The sequence below is a fragment of the Mizuhopecten yessoensis genome, unplaced genomic scaffold (genome assembly GCF_002113885.1).
Source record: "Mizuhopecten yessoensis strain PY_sf001 unplaced genomic scaffold, ASM211388v2 scaffold6211, whole genome shotgun sequence".
In the NCBI taxonomy this organism is placed as follows: Eukaryota; Metazoa; Mollusca; class Bivalvia; order Pectinida; family Pectinidae; genus Mizuhopecten; species Mizuhopecten yessoensis.
The window spans coordinates 539937-563319 of record NW_018406436.1 but is presented as its reverse complement, the minus strand read 5'-3'; the positions used below and the strand labels follow the sequence as shown (position 1 = coordinate 563319).

At 37.0% G+C, this 23383-nt stretch overlaps 1 protein-coding gene across 2 annotated transcripts in view; it reads right to left on the bottom strand.

Moving 5' to 3' along the window:
* The window catches only part of LOC110451815 (galanin receptor type 2-like), a 154598-nt gene that overhangs the window by 65253 nt on the left and 65962 nt on the right, over positions 1-23383 (bottom strand). For both annotated transcript variants that reach the window (XM_021500006.1, XM_021500007.1), the window contains exon 2: positions 17544-17913. In XM_021500006.1, the coding sequence (XP_021355681.1) occupies positions 17544-17897 (354 nt within the window). In that variant the 5' untranslated portion in view covers positions 17898-17913. The remainder of the gene's footprint in view (positions 1-17543; positions 17914-23383) is intronic.

Sequence of the window (23383 nt, the reverse complement as noted above, 5' to 3'; positions counted from 1 at the left end):
TACAGGTTGTGTCCAGTACTCTACGTTACAGGTTGTGTCCAGTACTCTACGTTACAGGATGTGTCCAGTACTCTACGTTACAGGTTGTGTCCAGTACTCTACTTTTTATCTTGTTTCCAGTACTCTATGTACTGACAACAGCCGCCTTGCCTCGTTTTTTGGTCAACATTTAGTGACAAAATTAAAGAATTGAAAGTGTATTTAGAAGTGTCAATTAACATAAAAGAAAAATATAGCATCATAAATTGAACATCATATTATAAGACAAGCATATAAGGAGAAATGTTGAAAAAAATTAATTCGATTCGTTTTCTATGATGTATATGGTTTATATATCGAATATTATATTTTATGTATATCAGTATATAAACTCTATTTAACATTTTGTATAACAAATATGAAGCAGGTTTTTCAATTTATATTTGTCACTCTTGTTAGACCAGAGAGCCTTAATGTGGAAGGTAACTTGTGAACCCGACATGGTCAGGCACGTGACCCCGTACCTTTTCACGTCCGATCGGGAAGTTGAACCCCGGCAATCTTGATGAAAGGCGAGTGGGCCATCCACTGCGCCACCCAAATGCCTATTCGTGTTATATGTGTATATTTCATTTATAAACTGAATGTTGCATTGCTTAGTTTTGGAGTGGATTCGTCTACAGCTTTCGAGTTTTGTCTTAGTCTTTCAACAGCCTCTCAAAGCTGATTTTGTCGTCATGGTATTTCAGCGACGTAGCCCTCTAAAGTTGGCATCCGACCCGCCTTGTTGCATGGAGGCATACACATTTACATACTTTGCCTCGGGCACAAATAAACGCATATATTAAACACACGAAGATACGTCATTAAAAGACAATGGTTGTTAATGGGACGTTGAACAATAAGCCTTTACGTATATGTGAAACTGAAATGATCATTAATACCGAAGGAGAAGCACTGCAACGACTGTTCCACTTTGCAACAAACCGAAGGACAACCGAAAAATAACTTTGATGTTGAATCTTGTTTGTTTGATAATAAATTACTTCAATCAATGGGGTATCTCTTAACCATTTTACGCGTGTATTGATACATTTATATATTCCTATACGTGTTTACACATATATTGTTTTATTATATTCTTGTACACTGCAAAGTATTTACATTTCTTGTATTTACATCGCTGAATTACGATTTTCGGAGACGTAATGTTTTATTATGTAAATAGGTTTTATTGATTTTCAGGTTGTGCAAATACGTATTGTTTAAACTGAAAACCAAGTCCTTTTCATCTAAACGTTATCTTCTTGCAACAAAGTGCGCCAGTCTGGAGCGGTGTTATGTGATGTGACCCTTTGCGCCACATTTGTTGTTCGAGACACTGTCATTCATCGGCCGATTGCTGATATTGCTGTATATACAATGTATAGTAGGTGTTACGGAAACATCGCCATTAAAAAAATAGTTGGTGTGTGCAGTCCGAACTTGGCCCAAGCTCAAATGGAATATGAACAGACACAGTTTTGTATTGGTAAAATCATAATAACCAACACCTCTTTTAGTATGATACTGTATACTGTGGTCAGAACAATACGTGTTCTTAATGCTTCTTAAAATCATAACTGTACAATATGTTTGGAAACGGAGTTTCGTAAACGAACAATCAAATAATAGAAAAAAATCATCGTGAATTACAGAAATACAGAGCACATCGTGAATTATAGAAATACAGAGCACATCGTTAATTATAGAAATACCCAACTCATCGTGAATTATAGAAATACCGAACACATCGTGAATTATAAATACCCAACACATCGTGGATTATAGAAATACCCAACACGTCGTGAATTATAGAAATACCGAACACATCGTGAATTATAAATACCCAACACATCGTGAATTACAGAAATACCCAACACATCGGGAATTATAGAAATACAGAGAACATCGTGAATTATAGAAACACAGAGCACATCGTGAATTATAGAAACACAGAGCACATCGTGAATTCTAGAAATACAGAGCACATCGAGAATTATAGAAATACCCAACTCATCGTGAATTATAGAAATTCCCAACACATCGTGAATTACAGAAATACCCAACACATCGGGAATTATAGAAATACAGAGCATATCGTGAACTATAGAAATACCCAAAACATCGTGAATTATAGAAAGACCCAACACATCGTGAGTTATACAAATACAGAGCACATCGTGATTTATAGAAATACCCAACACATCTTGAACTATAAAAATACAGAGCACTTCGTGAATTATAGAAATACCGAACACATCGTGAATTATAAATACCCAACACATCGTGTACTATAAAAATACAGAGCACTTCGTGAATTATAGAAATACCAAACACATCGTGAAATATAGAAATACCCAACACGTCGTGAATTATAGAAATACCGAACACATCGTGAATTATAAATACCCAACACATCGTGAGTTATAAAAATACAGAGCACATCGTTAATTATAAAAATACAGAGCACATCGTTAATTATAGAAATACCCAACAAATCGTGAATTATAGAAATAACCAACACATCGTGCATTATAGAAATACAGAGCATATCGTGAACTATAGAAATACCCAACACATCTTGAACTATAAAAATACAGAGCACATCGTTAATTATAGAAATACCCAACTCATCGTGAATTATAGAAATACCAAACACATCGTGAAATATAGAAATACCCAACACGTCGTGAATTATAGAAATACCAAACACATCGTGAAATATAGAAATACCCAACACGTCGTGAATTATAGAAATACCGAACACATCGTGAATTATAAATACCCAACACATCGTGTACTATAAAAATACAGAGCACTTCGTGAATTATAGAAATACCAAACACATCGTGAAATATAGAAATACCCAACACGTCGTGAATTATAGAAATACCGAGCACATCGTGAATTATAGAAATTCCCAACACATCGTGAATTACAGAAATACCCAACACATCGGGAATTATAGAAATACAGAGAACATCGTGAATTATAGAAATTCCCAACACATCGTGAATTACAGAAATACCCAACACATCGAGAATTATAGAAATACCCAACTTATCGTGAATTATAGAAATACCAAACACATCGTGAAATATAGAAATACCCAACACATCGTGAATTATAGAAATACCCAACACATCGTGAGTTATAAAAATACAGAGCACATCGTGAATTATAGAAATACAGAGCACATCGTGAATTATAGAAAGACCCAACACATCGTGAGTTATACAAATACAGAGCACATCGTGAATTCTAGAAATACCCAACACATCGTGGATTATAGAAATACCCAACACATCGTGAATTATATAAATACAGAGCACATCGTGAATTCTAGAAATACCCAACACATCGTGGATTATAGAAATACCCAACACAACGTGAATTATAGAAATACCCAGCACATCGTGAATTATAGAAATTCCCAACTCATCGTGAATTATAGAAATTCCCAACTCATCGTGAATTATAGAAATTCCCAACTCATCGTGAATTATAGAAATACAGAGCACATCGTGAATTATAGAAATACCGAACACATCGTGAATTATGGAAATACAGAGCACATCGTGAATTATAGAAATACCCAACACATCGTGAAATATAGAAATACCCAACACATCGTGAATTATAGAAATACCCAACACATCGTCAATTATAGAAATACATAACATACAACGGACTTCGTAATACAGCGTGGTAAGTGGGGATTTATGTGTTATGGCAGGAGATCAAAATAGATGAGTTGCAATGACTTGGTCCTAATCCTTTGTCGAAATTAAGACAGTGACGTCTAGCGAAATATGTACACGCAGTGAACTCTTGATATTGTTCGGTATGTGAGTTAGATTTCAAACCGATGCACTATGTGACGGTGTGGTGCAGCGGCGCATTGAGGAAATCAGTTGGTAGATTTATGCTTTGAACAACGGTTTGCTATTGATCCCAGCACGGAGAATCTATCAAAGTATGCGCTTTGGTACGGAGTACGAACTTAAAGTACAGCCATCATATTGCTGTCATTGCATACAGTTAAGGTACATCTGTTTTGCCAAGTCTTAGTTACGTATTACAAAATATTCCAATATTTAAGGCTGTATCTTACCTTACACATGTGATTTAGATTTCTAACATTCCTCATCAAACGAATTAAGTATGATTAAATACTTCACAACTCCGAACCCTATTCCATATGCGAATCGTACATGTAGTTGTTGTGGGTGTTCTAGAGGACGAGTATCATTTCCTTATGGAGTGTACCTTATATTCTAACATAAGACACATGTATATCAAGAGAAGGTATTTTCATCACCCAAATAGACCAAAGTTCCTGGAATTAATATCGACTACGAGCAAGAGTACATTGACAAATATTGCCGCTTTCATTTTTAAAGCGAATGAGATACGGAACATTAACTTATTTAATCAGGAGTAACGTCCACCCTGATGTCGTGAAGCCTGCATTAAAGTATGGAAAGTCACTGTTTTACTTTATAATATATTTATGTAATTTAATGCATTATACCACTACATATATCCTTGTATATGCAATATATTTATGGCACAAAGACATTTGTGTCTATTGCTGAATAAAGATTGTATATCATGTCTGTGTACATTTCAAAGGTACTGTCAGTTATATAAATGTCGATGATGTCATTTGTTAACGAAATTTTACAGGGTTTTTATTAAATGGAAAATATGTTGTAACATGGACCACTGGAGTGTAAATAGTCATACTATACTTAATACGTATCATATTTATTATATGAATCAACTACAAAGTTCAGCATTGATGCTCTGCACTCTTTGAAACAGAGGTTTTAATATCATAATGTTTTTAGGATTTTCTGAAATTATCATTAAATGTTCACTTAACATTATGGAGCAAGGATTAAGCGTACTTCAAAGAGAAACTTACATAGCCTGGGAACACAAACGCTATATATCAGTGAAAACAGCATCGACTGTTACACAGAATGTAACAACGACAGGGACACAGAGATAGTGGTAACAACGACAGGGACACAGAGATAGTGGTAACAACGACAGGGACACAGATAGTGTTTACAACGTCAGGGACACAGAAATAGTGATAACAACGACAGGGACACAGAGATACGGATAACAACGACAGGGACACAGATATAGAGGTAACAACGCCAGGGACAAAAAGATAGTGATAACAACGACAGGGCCCCAGAGATAGTGGTAACAACGACAGGGAGACAGAGATAGTGGTAACAACGTCGGGACACATATATAGTGATAACAACGACAGGGACCCAGAGATAGTGGTAACAACGACAGGACACATATATAGTGTTAACAACGACAGGGACACAGAGATTGCGGTAACAACGACAGGGACACAAAAATAGTGATAACAACGACAGGGATACAAAAATAGTGATAACAACGACAGGGATACAAAAATAGTGATAACAACGACAGGGACACAAAAATAGTGATGACAACGACAGGGACACAGAGATAGTGTTAACAACGTCAGGGACACAGAGATAGTGATAAGAACGACAGGGACACAGAAATAGTGATAAAAACGACAGGGACACAGAGATAGTTATAACAACGTCAGGGACACAGAGATAGTGGTAACAACGTTAGGACACATATATAGTGATAACAACGAAAGGGACACAGAGATAGTGATCAAAACGACAGGGACACAGAGATAGTTATCACAACGACAGGGACACAGAGATAGCGATAATAACGACAGGGACACAGAGATAGAGATCACAACGACAGGGACACAGAAATAGCGATAACAACGACATGGACACAGAAATAGTTATAACAACGCCAGGGACACAGAGATAGTGGTATCAACGACAGGGACACAGAGAGATTGTTCATAACGACAGGGACACAGAGATAGTCATTACAACGACAGGGACACAGAGATACGGATAACAACGACAGGGACACAGATACAGGGATGACAACGACAGGGACAAAAATATAGTGATAACAACGACAGGGGCACAGAGATAGTGGGAACAACGACAGGGACACAGATAGTGTTTAAAACGTCAGGGACACAGAAATAGTGATAAAAACGACAGGGACACAGAGATAGAGATCACAACGACAGGGACACAGAGATCGTGATCACAACGACAGGGACACACAGATAGTGATGACAACGACATGGACACAGAAATAGTTATAACAACGCCAGGGACACAGAGATAGTGGTATCAACGACAGGGACACAGAGAGATTGTTCATAACGACAGGGACACAGAGATAGTTATCACAACGACAGGGACACAGAGCTAGTGATTACCACGACAGGGACACAGAGGTAGTGGTAACAACGTCAGGACACATATAAAGTGATAACAACGACAGGGACACAAAAATAGCGATGACAACGACAGGGACACAGAAATAGCGATAACAACGACAGGGACACAGATATAGTGATAACAACGACAGGGGCACAGAGATAGTGGTAACAACGTTAGGACACATATATAGTGATAACAGCGACAGGGACACAGAGATAGTGGGAACAACGACAGGGACACAGATAGTGGTTACAACGTCAGGGACACAGAAATACTGATAACAACGACAGGGCGGACTTCAAAGAGAAACTTACATAGCCCGGGAACACAAACGCTATATATCAGTGAAAACAGCATCGACTGTAACAAAGAATGTAACAACGACAGGGACACAGATAGTGTTTACAACGTCAGGGACACAGAAATACTGATAACAACGACAGGGCGGACTTCAAAGAGAAACTTACATAGCCCGGGAACACAAACGCTATATATCAGTGAAAACAGTTTCGACTGTTACACAGAATGTAACAACGACAGGGACACAGATACAGGGATGACAACGACAGGGACAAAAATATAGTGATAACAACGACAGGGGCACAGAGATAGTGGTAACAACGTCAGGGCACATATATAGTGATAACAACGACAAGGACACAGAGATAGTGGTAACAACGTCGGGACACATATATAGTGATAACAACGACAGGGACACCGAGATAGTGATCACAACGACAGGGACAAAGAGATAGTGGTAACAACGACAGGACACATATATAGTGATAACGACGACAGGGACACAGAGATAGTGAACACAACGACAGGGACACAGAGATCGTGATCACAACGACAGGGACACACAGATAGTGATAACAACGACAGGGCCCCAGAGATAGTGGTAACAACGACAGGCACACAGAGATAGTGGTAACAACGCCAGGACACATATATAGTGATAACAACGACAGAGACACAGAGATAGTGATAACAACTACAGGGACACAGAGATAGTGATCACGACGACAGTGACACAGAGATATTGGTAACAACGACAGGGACACAGAGAGAGTGATCACAACGACAGGGACACAAAGATAGTGAGAACAACGACAGGGACACAGAGATAGTGTTAACAACGTCAGGACACATATATAGTGATAGCAACGACAGGGACACAGAGATAGTGTTAACAACGTCAGGACACATATATAGTGATAACGACGACAGGGACACAGAGATAGTGCTCACAACGACAGGGACACAGAGATACTGATAACAACGACAGGGCGTACTTCAAAGAGAAACTTACATAGCCCGGGAACACAAACGCTATATATCAGTGAAAACAGCATCGACTGTAACAAAGAATGTAACAACGACAGGGACACAGGGCTAGTGGTAACAACGACAGGGACAAAGAGATAGTGATCAAAACGACAGGGACACAGAGATAGTGATCACAACGACAGGGACACATAAATAGTGGTAACAACGACAGGGACACAGATATAGTGGTAACAACGACAGGGACACAAAGATAGTGATAACAACGACAGGGACAGAGAGATAGTGATCACAACGTCAGGGACACAGAAATAGTGGTAACAACGACAGGGACACAGAGATAGTGATCATCAACAGAAAAGTGGGACAACTTCATCAGGAAAGAGGAACAAAAATCTTCAACATAAAAAAGGAATAAAAAATTCAACAACAAAAAAGGAACAAAAATCTTCAACAGAAAATGAATTCACATGTTCTTTACTCTTTTGACACGATTCTTATAAGATTTACACTCTAATGCAGTACGTTTGGAGAATCCCTGGCCACCGGCACTAAACACCTCGGCTAACATTATATTATCACCACCATTTCCGATAGATTTAACTAAACGACGTCAATTAATTATCGACTGACGACGATTAACTTTATTTAGGGCTAACAAGGGACCAGACATGCAGCAATACCCCAAATGCATTTAAGAAGAATTAACCCAAATAATGTAGATAAATGTTCACCGGTTTTTGTGGAATCGCTTAAATTAGATGAGTATAAATACAAATCAATGAGATAATAAAAAAGCGGTATATTCTCATACAGCATGTACTCTTGAAAGGATATGGTTCCTCCGAGAGCACGGTAATTGTTCAAGCCGGCGATGTATTACACACCATGAAACGAGAGATCACAAAAAAGTGTTGTCTAGATAAGATAAGTGTTCGCTGAACTTTTGAAACGAAGCTATTAACATTAACCAGTTGTTCGCATACTTACGTGAAACTGTAGTTAAATGGGTATAACTCTGTCGTCTGACAGTGAGATGTGATAATGTATTATATCTTTAATGTGTACTCTCAATAGGTCAACCTAACATATGGACATATTGTTCATATAGTTCTATCACCACTAAAGGTTACCATGCGACATTGATATCAAGAGAGGCCATGACGGTCAAACGGTCACCTGAGTAAATTCTGAAATACTCAAATTGTAGCATGTTCTTTTTTAAAAATTGGCGCATGGTTACTTTTGAGAGAGGGCTAACACCCATATTAGGTTTAGAGACCAGACATACACGTGCTGTATAGATAAATTAGATGACGTGTTTGATAGATTAGGTACAGATGAAATTGTAAATGTCCTCGCCAATCACAGGCCAGGGTAGCCATTTGGAATTTTACAATCAGCACGAAAAGTAATAAACTTGGGCGAAACCTCATAAGGAACACTTCTACTAAGTTAGAAGTCAATGGGTGTACCCTTTCTTGAGACGAAGTCAAGAACATCTCAGTCAATTAAAGAACACAACAATAGTTGCAGATAATCTTGAGAAGTTGACAATTTCTCGTCTCAGCAAATCAGAGGCCAGGATCGGCCATCTTGTATTCCCCGATTGGCAGTAACTCTGTCAGTTACTGTCTGATCTGACCTATTTGCAAACCTGCCCGACATCTTATTTATATAAAATAGCTTAGCGAAATTCATCGAATTCCAGTCCCATTTACTCAAGTTATCGTGCTCACAAGATAACAACGCACGACGCACGGCAACAGACGAAGACGGATGACAATAGATCACCATAACCTATGGTCAGGTGACCTAATAAAATGCACGTTTATTAATATAACGCCTGACATTCTACTTGAAGTAGTCCACGCATGAGATAAAATCAAACGTTTAAATGACAGTGATATTTGGATTATGTTTTCGTCAATATCGTTTCATTGACAATGCACACATATACAAACGGACATTGTCGTAGAACGCGTTTAAGTGCATGACTGATACATGTAACAACAAAGGAAACACTATAGGGAATAAATGTTAACTGAACCTATGTTCAAATTATGTTGAGCTCCTCGTCTATGCACGATTTATATAAAAGGGGATATTTCCATTAATACTAATTAGATGTTTAGCTGTTTCGATCAGATTTTGATTAATAACCGTTTTTAAACTTGGAACATTTAGAACAGACATGTATTAATTATTTTCTTTTGTTGAGGTGAATATGTGATTATATGAACATGATAAAGTGATTTTTATCGAGACGAAATAGAGATTGATATCACATCCTCAGGTTTATATAACCACATGTTCACCCTAAGAAAAGTCATTAATTGATACATAAGATACTTATTTATCGTATATCATAAGAGAAGATGGAACAGATGAAAATTGTACGGAAGAAAGAAATACATTTGGGGAAAGCATAGCGACATTTCAATTGAAATGATGTCATAAATGGATATTAACGTGCAGTTTCTAAAAATAGTAAGACAGAGTCAATTTCACAAATTACCAAACTATGCGTCATTATAGTGGAAAAGTTTGCCATCTAACATTGATTTTCACTTATCCTGAAAATCATATTCTTGTCACGGTTTATCAAAAATCGACATTCAGAAGCTCCGTTAGGTGACACTCTATTTTGTATACAGATGGCAATACATTTGTATACTAACTGCTTTAAGGTCGATTATAAAAAAATATGTTTACACAACCAATAAAATGTTCTAGGTGACGTTTCGATGACTAGTACGGTATTACAATGTCACCTATTCATACAAATAACCAGTGACGCGTATGCACATAAAGGTGTAAAATGTGACATACCCAGTTAAGCTCATTTTACACCTTTGAGTGCATACGATTCACTGGTCATTTGTCTGATGAAGGTGACAGTGTACATACATTGTACCGTACTAATCATCGAAACGTAACATATAAACTCTTATTGGTTGTGTTAAAAGAACTTCTCATAATGCTTTTAGGTATGTGTTACCAATCAGATTTAACATTTCATTTTGTCCTTTTGTCATCTGATCATCAATAAATCTCAATTTCCTCAAAAGTCTATAAATTGATAAATATTGTTGTAAAACATCAATATATATATATAAACTCTCGGTGTAAGTTTGGTCATCGTCGAAATCTAACGGGTTACGGTCTCTGCACTCCCCCATATGTCATGATGAAAGAAACACCCTGCACGCGTCACCTTCTGGATGATGCAAATAGGGTTGTTTGATCCTTTGATGAACATAATAGGAATCGAGTGGCACCGTAATGGTACCTCTGTACAACTGAATGCCTGTCACGAAGGATGTCACTTCTATGTAATTTTTCAAATGCTAGGTACATGTATCAGCCTAGCGATTGGCCAGTTTTTCACCTGAAACCAATCACATTGCTAACCACGCGCTTTCAAGACATGTATTCAGTGGGTGGGCTCTGGAATTCCAAAGACGTTCTAGACCAGTCACAGTTGTCTGTGACGGACATGTGTTCGGCTTCTCTTGTTTCTATCTCGCCAACAGCGTAAGTTATAATAGCTGTCGTGAAAGCACGTGGCGAGCTCAACTAACTCCATTTACTAATGTCGTTCGATTTCTGAAGGCGCGATCTTACATTCTGTACACAGACACTAATCACGGAAACCTCCGGGATTAATACTGAATTCTGACAGAATATAGTAACTGAGTATGTCGGTATTACTGACCTCTGAAAGCGAGTGAATGGTAGTTTCGCCATGTGTTTGTACAATTGTAATTGATTTGTGAGAGAAGTGGAATTGCCCTGTCTAAAACGCGACAATCTCAGAAATAAATGCGGTATGAAAATGTTCATTAGATATCTCACGAAACACACGAAGCATGCTCTGGACTTGTAAACAAATACGACTTGGGGATGTGCGTAGCTCACTTCACTATACATATTCGGCGACGATTGTTGGGTGCGTTAAAATGTAAACCGTTAGAAAAATTTAACAGTATTTCCTATAAATCAACCAATCAGCTCTTGTACAGGTGAAGGTCCCATCTAAAATAAGACACGCCTATTAATGTGCCTCCGAATAGTGACCGGTTGTTGGATGAATAAAACTTTTCTGTGTCTTTTCTTTTCAAAACGTTGTTTTCAAAATTTTGGTAATTGTGAACTGACTGACAAGATGAAGGTTTTTCCCATCCTGCATCACCTGTTAGGCTAGTAAACTTCCGGTTATCGGTCTTAAAATATCTTTTATGCCACCAGACATACACATTAATTCCATGTCTAGCATTTGGAATCTATGAATCTAGACAGTTATCAGTAGTTTTGAGCTATCAATATTAACGCTAGTAGCATCTTAATTACGGAATGGAGGCATACAGAGAGTAATTTAGGTTTGTGAATCTTTCGATCATTGCATGTTCAGTGTTTTGTCGACACGACTTCAATAAAGAGAAAGATTTCCAGCGTCGAAGCCAGTCAAAATTGTTTTACATTTGTATATGTACAACGATTACGAAACAAGTTTTCACATATATAAATCACACCTGCTGGGCCGGACGGAAGTGCACAGAATGTCTTGATGTCAAGATAGCATTTACTTCGATACTGACAACCAACATGTATTTAATGTGTTAATGTGTTTTTGAAGGTACTTATCTGATTCCTATGATTGAATCTGATTTTCACCAACATCTCGTATTACATATTGTTCACTGAAATCATTTGCAATGGACCAATTAATAGCATGTTATCCTTCAGCGCAATAGTAATTATATAGAGGCACGAAGACATGAAGAAATCGATATACAAATGTTATGATTATGAATTCCTCTATTTCAATTAATTGCAGTCGTTAAAGGTATGGAAAATGTCGATTGATGTTTGTGGAAGTAAATAATATAGATGTGGTTCATTAAAATGAATTAATTTCCCTTTTCACATGAGGTCATCTTAATTCCAAACATTGGCAAATTTTATTCCAGGTAATCGTTAGTAATCTATGCTTTCGTTAAGGTTTCGTGTGATATTGAGAGTTGCTTCCACCACGAAAGTTGTAAACAACATTGACTAGGCCGTGTTTCACTGTCAACAATACGGAGCGGTTTTGGTAGAGGACAACAGTTCAATCCAAAATCGACCTTGTAGATTCCTGTCATATATGTGATGACCAGTTTCTAGATATGTCTGACCATCGACCGACACAGCTTACATTTCGAATGAATTGTCATAAACGTGATTATCCATTGCTAGATTCGGCTATTAGCTGGAAAAAAGTTACGGAAGAACATAAGATTATAAACACATATAAACAACGATTATATATGCTATTGGAACAAATACAAGTTCCGGCTGTAATCTCTGAGATTGCTAAAATAATGAATGTTGCTGCAAAATTATCGTTTCCTACAAAACGGTACAGAAATTATTTGAAACCGCATTGGAACAGTAATAATGTAAAATCTCTACATACTAATATGAGATATATCCGGTCTTTATGAATCGATGAAGGTCGTCCACGTGGTGAAGGTCATGAGACTTACACAAACTATAAAACCGCGAAGAGATCATTTCGCAATGAATTTAAACTCGCTCGTGAACAGTACGAAAGGAAACAGTTTGAACAACTTGAAAAAAATGGCAGAACTCTATACCGGAACATTTCATAAAGCTATACGTACAAAGAGGAATGTAAGTAAAAACTCTTACTCGTATGAATAACTGGTTATTGGAAAGATTACTCGTGATTCAGATATTTTGAGAGAAGCGTGGTATGAACATTTTCGCAATTTATCAAGTCCTCTCAATGAACCACACTTTGATGATGAGTTCAAGAAACGCATTGAACGCATGGTCGACGTTATGAACGTTAATAGTTTTAACAATAATGATGGTATTTGTGACGACCCCATCACAGTTTTGGAAGTCAAACAGGCTATTATAGATATGAATAGTGGAAAAGTCGGTGGACACGCTGGGATATTTCTATAACATATAAGATAAGCTAGTTGTAATTTGCTTAATTCAATCGTTGCATGTTTTAATGACATAATAGAAAGGGAGTCATACCCTGAACATTTCAAATTTGGTATCGTAATTACTCTTTTTAAAGGTGGTAAGCGAGATCGGTTGTTGGTGGTTAATTACAGGGACATAACTCTTACACCGATCATGCAAAAGGTAATGGAAAAGGTTTTATTCTCTAGAATCTTAAAACAGTGTAATGTCATACAGTTTCCCAATAAGCTTCAACAAGGTTTCAGGGAGCACTGTGAAAGTATCACGGCAGCATTTAACGTAAAGGAATCTATTTCATATTATATAGAAAGAAAATCAAAAGTGTTCGCTGCCTTTCTTGATAATCAAAAAGCATTCAATAGTGTGTGGATAAACGGTTTTATGTACAAATTATACAATTTAGGTGTCAATGGCAAGTTTTGGAGACTTTTATTTGATTCATTTACTAATGAGACGTCATCAGTGCTTTTTCGGTGGTAAACGTAGTAGTACGTACCCAATAGGTCAGGGGGTAGGTCAAGGTCGAGTGGTATCCGCATGGTGTTTTCTGGTAATGATCTTAATGTTGAGCTAGACAATCGGAATTTCGGGTTTAGAGTTTAAAGATATACACATACCCTGTGTATTGTTAGCAGATGATACGTTACTTTAATCAGCGTCGCTTTCTCTTCTTCAAAAACAGTTGGACATTGCATATTACTACTCTGCTATGTGGCGTTTGAAGTATAACTGTTAAACGTTCTGTTATGATATTCGATCGCTCACGTCGATCGAAATCAGAGCAACGTAGTAAAATTTCTTGTTTTCTTGGAGAAGTGGCTATTCCACGTACTATACAGAAACTTATGCTGTGATATTCTTTACATGTAACCTACAATCAGACAGTGGTATTACCGAGTCCTGTGTGAAAGGAAGGAACAGTTTAAACTCTCTTATTGGTATAGGCATTCACGCTACACATGTAATTGGCGTAACCCTGTAACTAGTTTTAATATAGTAAAATCTGTTGTTTATCCATGTGTGCTACATGGAAGCAAACTTTGGAACGTTTATACCAATAAATCTGTTGAAGAATTAGAACTCACTCATAGATATGTCTGTAGGCGTTGTATTGGACTACCGAAAACGTCATCAATTTTTATTTACTTTTTAACCAGCATATTTGTACCTCCAAAATTATGCTGGAAACGTTTTATTAAAAGATTTATTACAGACTTCTATCATATACGGTGGAGAGATACATTATCTACAAAAGCGGAATTGCTTCGTTATTCTGCCATACAAAGTTATCAGGGAATCAACCCCATATTAGAACGGAGTACCAAGCAAAAACCGCATAAATGCATTGTGGCAGTTAAATGTAAGAGCTGATGAAATATTCATTTATATTTTAACGCGATATTGTATTATATAAACTTTGTGGTAAATCTACTGCTGATATTGTTTTTCATTTTCTGCTTGAGTGTCCGAAATTGTTTTAAACGCGGGACTTAATGATGGATGGTGTGATGAATGATCATTATGTTAATTAATCTAGAAAGAATGTTGAGCGAGATTGACACATTATTGTAACTCTCTTCCTTTTTCTATTGATGAACGCTATCTTTATGTAATTTGAAATGTGAACATATATGTATGTGTTGATTGACTTTAATCTCTTGTTAAAGAGGAAATAAAGAATGTCTGTCTGTCTATACGGAGCGGTTTTGGTAGAGGACAACAGCTGAACTGAATACACAAGGCCAAAAAGACAGTTATCGTAACCTCAACTTGCACACAAAAACGTAAATTATGTTAAAATGACCACTGTATACTGGACATTTTTGCTGCGGTTTTATTTTCGCTTTTTTTGCCCTCCGCTGGATAACCGAATTACACGGTAGTGAAACGGACTTAAAACCACTCAAACAAACGAGCTAATCCCCGTAACGAGGGCGAAGTTATAATTTCAAAAAACATAATATACAGAGTAATTGTATGTGAAAGACGAAATTTGAATTTAAGGGAGAAGGTCGAAAGTTTAACTGGACAAACATTTTCCGGTATACAGAAGCAGAAAGAAAGGTATAGATACAAAATCTGAGGAGTTTATTTTACCTATATGATACATAAACATATAAGTTATAATTTATTACCTACCCTCTAAAGAACAACATTCAGTAAGTTGTATATGATACCTTGGCAACACCCTCGCTCTTTTATAGCTTGTTAATCAGTTATGGTTCTAAAGAGGATCAAAAACTGTCTAGATTAAATCATTACCAATAGGAAATTATTTGCAATTATATCAACAGAATATATGACACATTTAAGATAGTAATATTTTATTTGATAATACTTAGTAATTTCGAAAACGATCATGTCCGTTGCAAATTACACGATATTGCACGCACTACATGTTTTATTTAAACAGGTATCATGAGATAATCAGATAGCTTCAACTGTTAGAAATAGGCAATACAATTGTCAAATCGGTTTGTATTTTTTTCAAATGGATATTTTGTTTGATTTTTAAGGGATTTACGACCTCGCAACAACTTGGATCATATGGGACTGCGTCCATAGAGGCTACTAATGGGAACTTTAAAGAAATGTCATAACCTGGGCACGATTAAACCTGTCAGTAAATAGGAGGGACTTTTACATAGTAAGGGACATCAGCATTGTAAAAGGGCCTTTCATCTTGGTACATTATTGGTACAGCTTCCTGTAGGCACGTGCCTTCACTCTAATCTAAAATAATTATGGGATGTTTTGGTGTGAGTGCCCGCCTAAGACCTTTTCAAATAGAAATATTCACATTGTTTTAAATACTTTTCAGCGTTCTAAAACACGTGGTAGCTGGTCTACCGTTATTTAACAGAATTAAAAAAAACTCCATCGCCTTGTAATTGAATTCAATTCTCCGTAGAACATATTATCCGCGCTTTCGGTCGATCAAGGGGAGGGAATCTAGAACACAGGCGTTGTGTTGATCTTAGTCGCGTTTGAGCGATAGCAATACAGTATGCTTTCAAACGTCAAGAAAACGAAAAAATGGCGAATCCGGGTTCGCCTCATCCGATCAGATATCAGCCCGACTCAAAACTAAGTACATTAATGCATCATATCTAAGTATAAATAACTTGTAACGTAAATCACTGTCCCTGTCCGTTAATATGACGTCAATAGGTCATTACGACCCTAACATATACTTGTAATAGATATAGCTACAGGTGTAAGATACGATGCACGCTTTGTTTACTGAGGTTGCGGACGGGACAGATATAGGCCGAACGGTCGTAAGCAAAATAAGATGACGAGAGTAAAGGCTAAACCTTAGCCTTTGCTCTCATCATCTTATTGCGCATAAAGCATTTTACTTGTAATAAATGGGTTAAGTCTAGCGTTTTCCGAAAATATCACTATTTCAGCTGAGCTTTCGAAAACAATTAATCATTTGAATTACATACGTATACATCTACCTATGTACGATAGACCCATCAATATCGGCAAGCTTGATTAGTATACAAATTCTCTAGGCGACATCGTATAAAATATCATACCCATCCCCAAAAATCCGGGCATAACGCTCTCTTACGTTCTCTGCATCCCTGGAATACGTCCGTAGGAAATTGAGGGCTCTGCGCGCGCCACGTTGTGGATTTTACAAGAAAGAAAGAACGGCACGGCGATTAACGGTAACATGTATCGGCTTCGAAGTCATGTATTGCTTATCTGTAAACTTCAAAGGACAAATATCATCCTAACAATTGGTCGTTTTCTACCTAAAACAAATCGAATTGCTAACAGCATGCATTTTATTTTGCTATGACATATTCCTGGGATGCAGAGAACGTAAGTTTAGGCTTTCCAATTTATAAATAAATGGGACAATAACACTTGCTACGTCACAATACTTACATATATAAGGTAGATACTGATCCTGCACAAGGCCTCCCCAAACATGTACGTCGGTATTACAAAGTGTATGGCCGTAATAGGTAGCACTATCACAATGAAGGTGAGGTCCGAGAACGCCAAGTTGATCACATAAATATTGGTCACCGTCCGTTCGCCGTATCGGCTCAGTATATATATCACTATTCCGTTACCTATTGTTCCTGTGATCACCAGTAGCGCCCAGATGACCGGAACTATGATACCGTCTGCGGTAAGCTCCCCTTCCGGTTCTGTCAAGTTTCCATCAACGGCTTGTGACGTAACATTTTGGGGTTGAAAGGTCACCGTAAGGTGTCCGAAATCTGATGTCGTCATCGTAGTGTTTGTAAACCTGAAATATAAATTTCATTATAAATATTTGTGTTTTCTAGCTAATTATAGTCAAAACGAAATGGGCACGACATTGAACGTGTTCAAACACAGATGGTATATCAATCGTTCTCCAAGTGGAGTTTTAAACAAACAGCTAAACGGTATTAATGCACTTCTGAATTAGTTTTTATAGGCAATTATCACCCGAATTCCCAATCCTGTCATTATTAGTTTTGCAAGAGTCGAAACTCCCTTCCTTCACAGCATTCATTTTTTACTTCTTATTCAAGTGTGAGAAACAAGATAGAGTAAGGGGTAACGGAAAGTGATGTCGATTTCGGAAAATCCAGGAAATAGGGGAACCAAAGGATCACCAAACCCGTAGTAACAGACCTTACTCAATAAGGTACACAAGCTGGCAAAATACGTGGCTGCATCTTCAGCAAACTTGTGTATGGTTGTATTTAGTTTTGAATTGTTTAACAGCCCATAGATATCATGAGCCATTCAGGGCCACACAGCAATGTTAAAATATACATTTACAAAAATCAAGATATCCAACTAAAATTTGATAGGTAAGAATATGTTAATGATGTAAAAATACATCAATAGTGATCGAATTGGCTGTGAAATCAATTATACACAAAACGTATCTAATGGTAAAGACGAACTGATTATAATTATAGTTAGCCAAATATAATTGCAGTGAAATTGTGTCAATTAAACTTTTTATAGAGGGTACGTAATAGAATCTGTAACGTTTTTGTTTCAAATCACCGTATTCACAATCATAAAATGTTTGTCTGTAAATGGTTGATCACACGCATTATGTTAGTTCGGACAGCTATCTCCCTCACGTTTGTTTGTCGAAACTTCAATGGATGATGGATAAAGACATATCCCCGTTACAATACTGGTGATGTCCTCAATGAAAGACGATCAGGACATATAATGAGATTACCCTACCATCCTTTATAACCGCTTCATAATAATCAACTCTGAAATCATATGATAATTATGATATCACACCGAGTCCATTCCGACATTTTCTTTGGTTGATCTGTAGGGCCTTCAGTTAAGAAATAACTCTTGGAAATTTCACATGTTTCATTAGCATGTCATAAGCACAACCAATAAAGGGTGTGGCAAAACTAATGACATTAAGTATCGGTATGATGTGTTACTTGTTTAAACGAACAAAGCAATTATGATGACACTTTTTACTGTAACTATGTTGATGCTGTGTACAGTAACAGATCACCAGTATACTTCACGTGTCCATTTTGGGAGTGTAGAACAGACGTTAAGTCTATAAACGATGTATGTTTTGAGACTTTATATTTGTACCTGTAAGCATACATTCAGTTTATCTACAAAGTCCTTAAACTGTTTATGTTTTCCCTGCTTAACATGCAGCAGGGTAATCGCTACAACTGGTAAAAACATTGTCAGTATGACGTGAACGGGCGGACAACTGTGTTGGGTGCTTTCGGCATGGCATTGCAGTGTTGTAGCGTTCTAAACTCGGCATCAGACCTTTGCAAAAACAGGAAAATTAGTCGTTTAAACAACGCATAAACTCATAAGCATTAATTTCCCACAGAGCAATGTATAACTCAGAGGTATTTATCTTCACATGGGCCAAACTATACATCAATCACCACGTATCTTCCGACGGAACAAGGTATCAACAAACTCATATGAACTGATCTCCCCACGAAACACGGTATGGAAACAAGGTATAAATTCACAGGCGCTAATCTTCCCATGGAACAAGGTGTTAAATTAAAGGCACTGATATCCACACGTAGCGCGGATTGAACCCATATGAACTACTCTTTCCAAGAAAAAAGGAATAACTCATAGACACTAATATCCCACGGAATAAGGAATAAACCCATAGGCACTAATTTTCTCATGGAGTACGGTATAAACTCATATGCACCAATCTTCCTACGGAACAAAATAAAAGCTGATAGCCACTAATCTTCCAGCTGAACAAGGTATAAGCTCCTAACCGATAATCTTCTCACGGAACAAGGTAACATCTCATACGCATTAATCTTCCGATAGAACAAGATAATCCCGTACACACTAATCTTTCCACGGAACAAGGTATAAGCCCATACGGACTAATCTTCCCACGTAACAAGGTATAAACCCATACGTACTACATTTAATCTTCCCACGTAACAAGGTATAAACCCATACGTACTAATATTCCCACGTAACAAGGTATAAACCCATACGTACTAATCTTTCCACGGAACAAGGTATAAACCCATACGTACTAATCTTTCCACGGAACAATGTATAAACCCATACGTACTAATCCACGTAACAAGGTATAAACCCATACGTACTAATCTTTCCACGGAACAAGGTATAAACACATACGCGCTCATTTTCCCCACGGAACACGGTATACAATCGTAGAAACCAATCTTCCCCACAACAAGGTATAAACTCCTAATTGCTAATCTTCCCACAGAACAAAGTATAACATCGTATATGCTAATCTTCCAATGGAACAAAGTATAAACTCACAGGCACTGACCTTTCGTTGGAACAAGCTAAAAACTCATCCGCACTAAGCTTCCCATGTAACACGTTATAAACTCATACACACTAATTTTCCCTCTGAAAACACGTTATAAACTCATTATCACCAGTCTTCCCACGGAACAAAATATATAAACTCATGCGCATTGATGTTATAGAAACACTGAACACTAACCTTCCCGTTGAGCGCACGTGTCAATCATATTTGAACATCAACTGTACATGGTCCCCATTTGAACGTTCATGCATCAGATAAAGAGTATAGGAGATTCATAACGATTGCTTCTTCCATACACAGTTTAGTGTAGATGAATATATTGATGTTAGTTTGAAATTGTGCATCGATTTGCGTCGCAACGACTATAAGTTGTCGGTGTGATAATTCAATTTTCAAGACATGCGCAGACAATTATTCCGATATGACTACTGTAATCGCATCATACCCACGTGATGTTAAGAAGACGATACAGCCTGTGATATCACTTTTCCTGTGTTTTAAATATATGTACGTCCATGTTTACACGAATATCAGCGGTGACCTTTCCTTGTTTGTGTGGGCAGAGGAAAGTCAGCGTCGCTGTAACACGTTAACTAGACATGTCGTACATGTTCCAGGTAGCAGGCTATGTTCTACCACCTGTCACACCGTACAGGTGACGACAGCATTTACCACCAGCTTTATAAGAGGAGTTGTGATGTCGATGGACTTGATATTTAAGAAATAATCAACATATGTGCGTGCATTATGGTGGAATATATAACAAGGGTGAGAAAATGTTGGTAAAAATAATTAACGAAGGCTGCTTCGGCCTGAGTTAATTATTTTTCCAACATTTTCGAATGATTATTTTTATTCTACCACGTCAAATGTAACTAATTGTAAAGTTTTGCTGTCTTATAAGGCGACATGACCTAGATAATTCGATATGCAAATTAGACGCTGTTCTTTTGCGGGTGCAAGATTTATCACATGATCGTGTTGCCTCGTTTTAACTTGATTAATGTCGCGCCAACATTTCTCAGTGCGTAGGATTGGGATTCCCGGATTGCGTTTATTTCTAAAACCATCATCATCGTACCGATATCAAGCGGATTATCTTGGAAGTGCCAATGATACAACACCATACGATAGGCCTGACATGAGTTGGCATATTTAGTTGGTTGCCATGACGTGATGGAAAGTCGCTGACCTGCTGATCATGACGCGACATTCACCTTCACCGACTTCATCGGACAGATGTATTTTGCAACCACTGTTCGGACCGATGTAACTTTTTGCAACATTATTCTTCACACACGGTTTGTACACTGTAGGCGAATGCTCGACATCACTTGACCTTGGTTAAGAAATAATCGTTTTGCAGACCAGAAACAATTGAACCCGTGTGACGTCAGAAACGATGTTTATTTCAATCAATCAAACATTGGCACGCTATCGACATCGTTCGGTAAAACATGATATCAACACTTGACAGTACAAAAACAGAAGTAATTAATGATTAACCATTTTGTCTTCAGACCTGTACATTTTAAATGTCAATAATTAATAAACCGTTTTCACTGCACGGACCCACATACTTTAGGTCTATAGATCCGTGTAATCTTTTGAATGGCAGGCCGGTCAAATATGTTGATCCCGCCTGACAGTTATGCTATTTTTGTTAATTCGCGATAAAATACGGGGAGGTTGTTGGAACAGCATGCGTGCGCACTATTTCACGTGCATTGGTTATTGGCACGCGCATGTTATATCGCTCAATAATGCACTCTTTTTAACCATTGAAAACCGTCGTTACATCACAGACGTGGTAGAATATGTAATATCCTTGCATCCCTCCATAACGTCCATAGAATGTGACGGTTGACCTTCAAAACGTTGTATAGTGCCTATTGAATCAAGCATCATTTACGGTTTAAAAAGGTAAAATTCTCTATGAATGCATATAAAATATCTCAGAAGAATTTTAATTAAACAGTATATTCTTTCGGGAATCAAGCTATAGCAAGATCTATAAAATTCAGAATGTACAGCGAATATGTTTGAGACAGCCGGGTGTAGAATTGCGCACTTGTGATTGACCAAAGAAACATCTAATACTTTTGCTTTAATGCATGTCTTTATTTTATTGTTCCCTATGTCATCACGATGGATGAACTAAACAGATGTCACTCATATAAAAATCCACATATACGATGGTGTTATTTCACCTTTTATTAGCCAGATTATATGTTTTGTCAAAATATAGTAATGCAAATCATTTAGTGTTTAAAAATAAATGAAATTGTTTGCCCTTGAAAAGCACTTTTGAATACTTTGTATGCGGCTATTCGCAAACTTTACCATGGCCGTATGCTATTTTGTTCTTTATAAACAAAACTTCATGCATTTTTTTATCATAAACAAACAATATGTGTGCGTTATGTTCATGTATTATTGTGCTTTCTAGAACTTAAATACAATGTATTATTGTGCTTTCTAGAACTTAGATACAATGTATCCATGTGTTTACTAGAACTTAAATACAATGTATCATTGTGCTTTCTAGAACTAAAATACAATGTATTATTGTGCTTTCTAGAACTTAAATACAATGTATTATAGTGCTTTCTAGAACATAAATTTAATGTGTCATTGTGTTTCCTAGAACTTAAATACAATGTATCATTGTGCTTTCTAGAAATTAAATATAATGTAATATTGTGTTTTTCTAGAACTTAAATACAATATATTATTGTGCTTTCTAGAACATAAATACAATGTATTATGATGATTTCTAGAACTTAAATACAATGTATTATTGTGCTTTCTAGAACTTCAATAAAATGTATCATTGTGCTTTCCAGAACCTAAATACAATGTATTATTGTGATTTCTAGAACTTAAATACAATGTATTATTGTGTTTTCTAGAACCTAAATACAGTGTA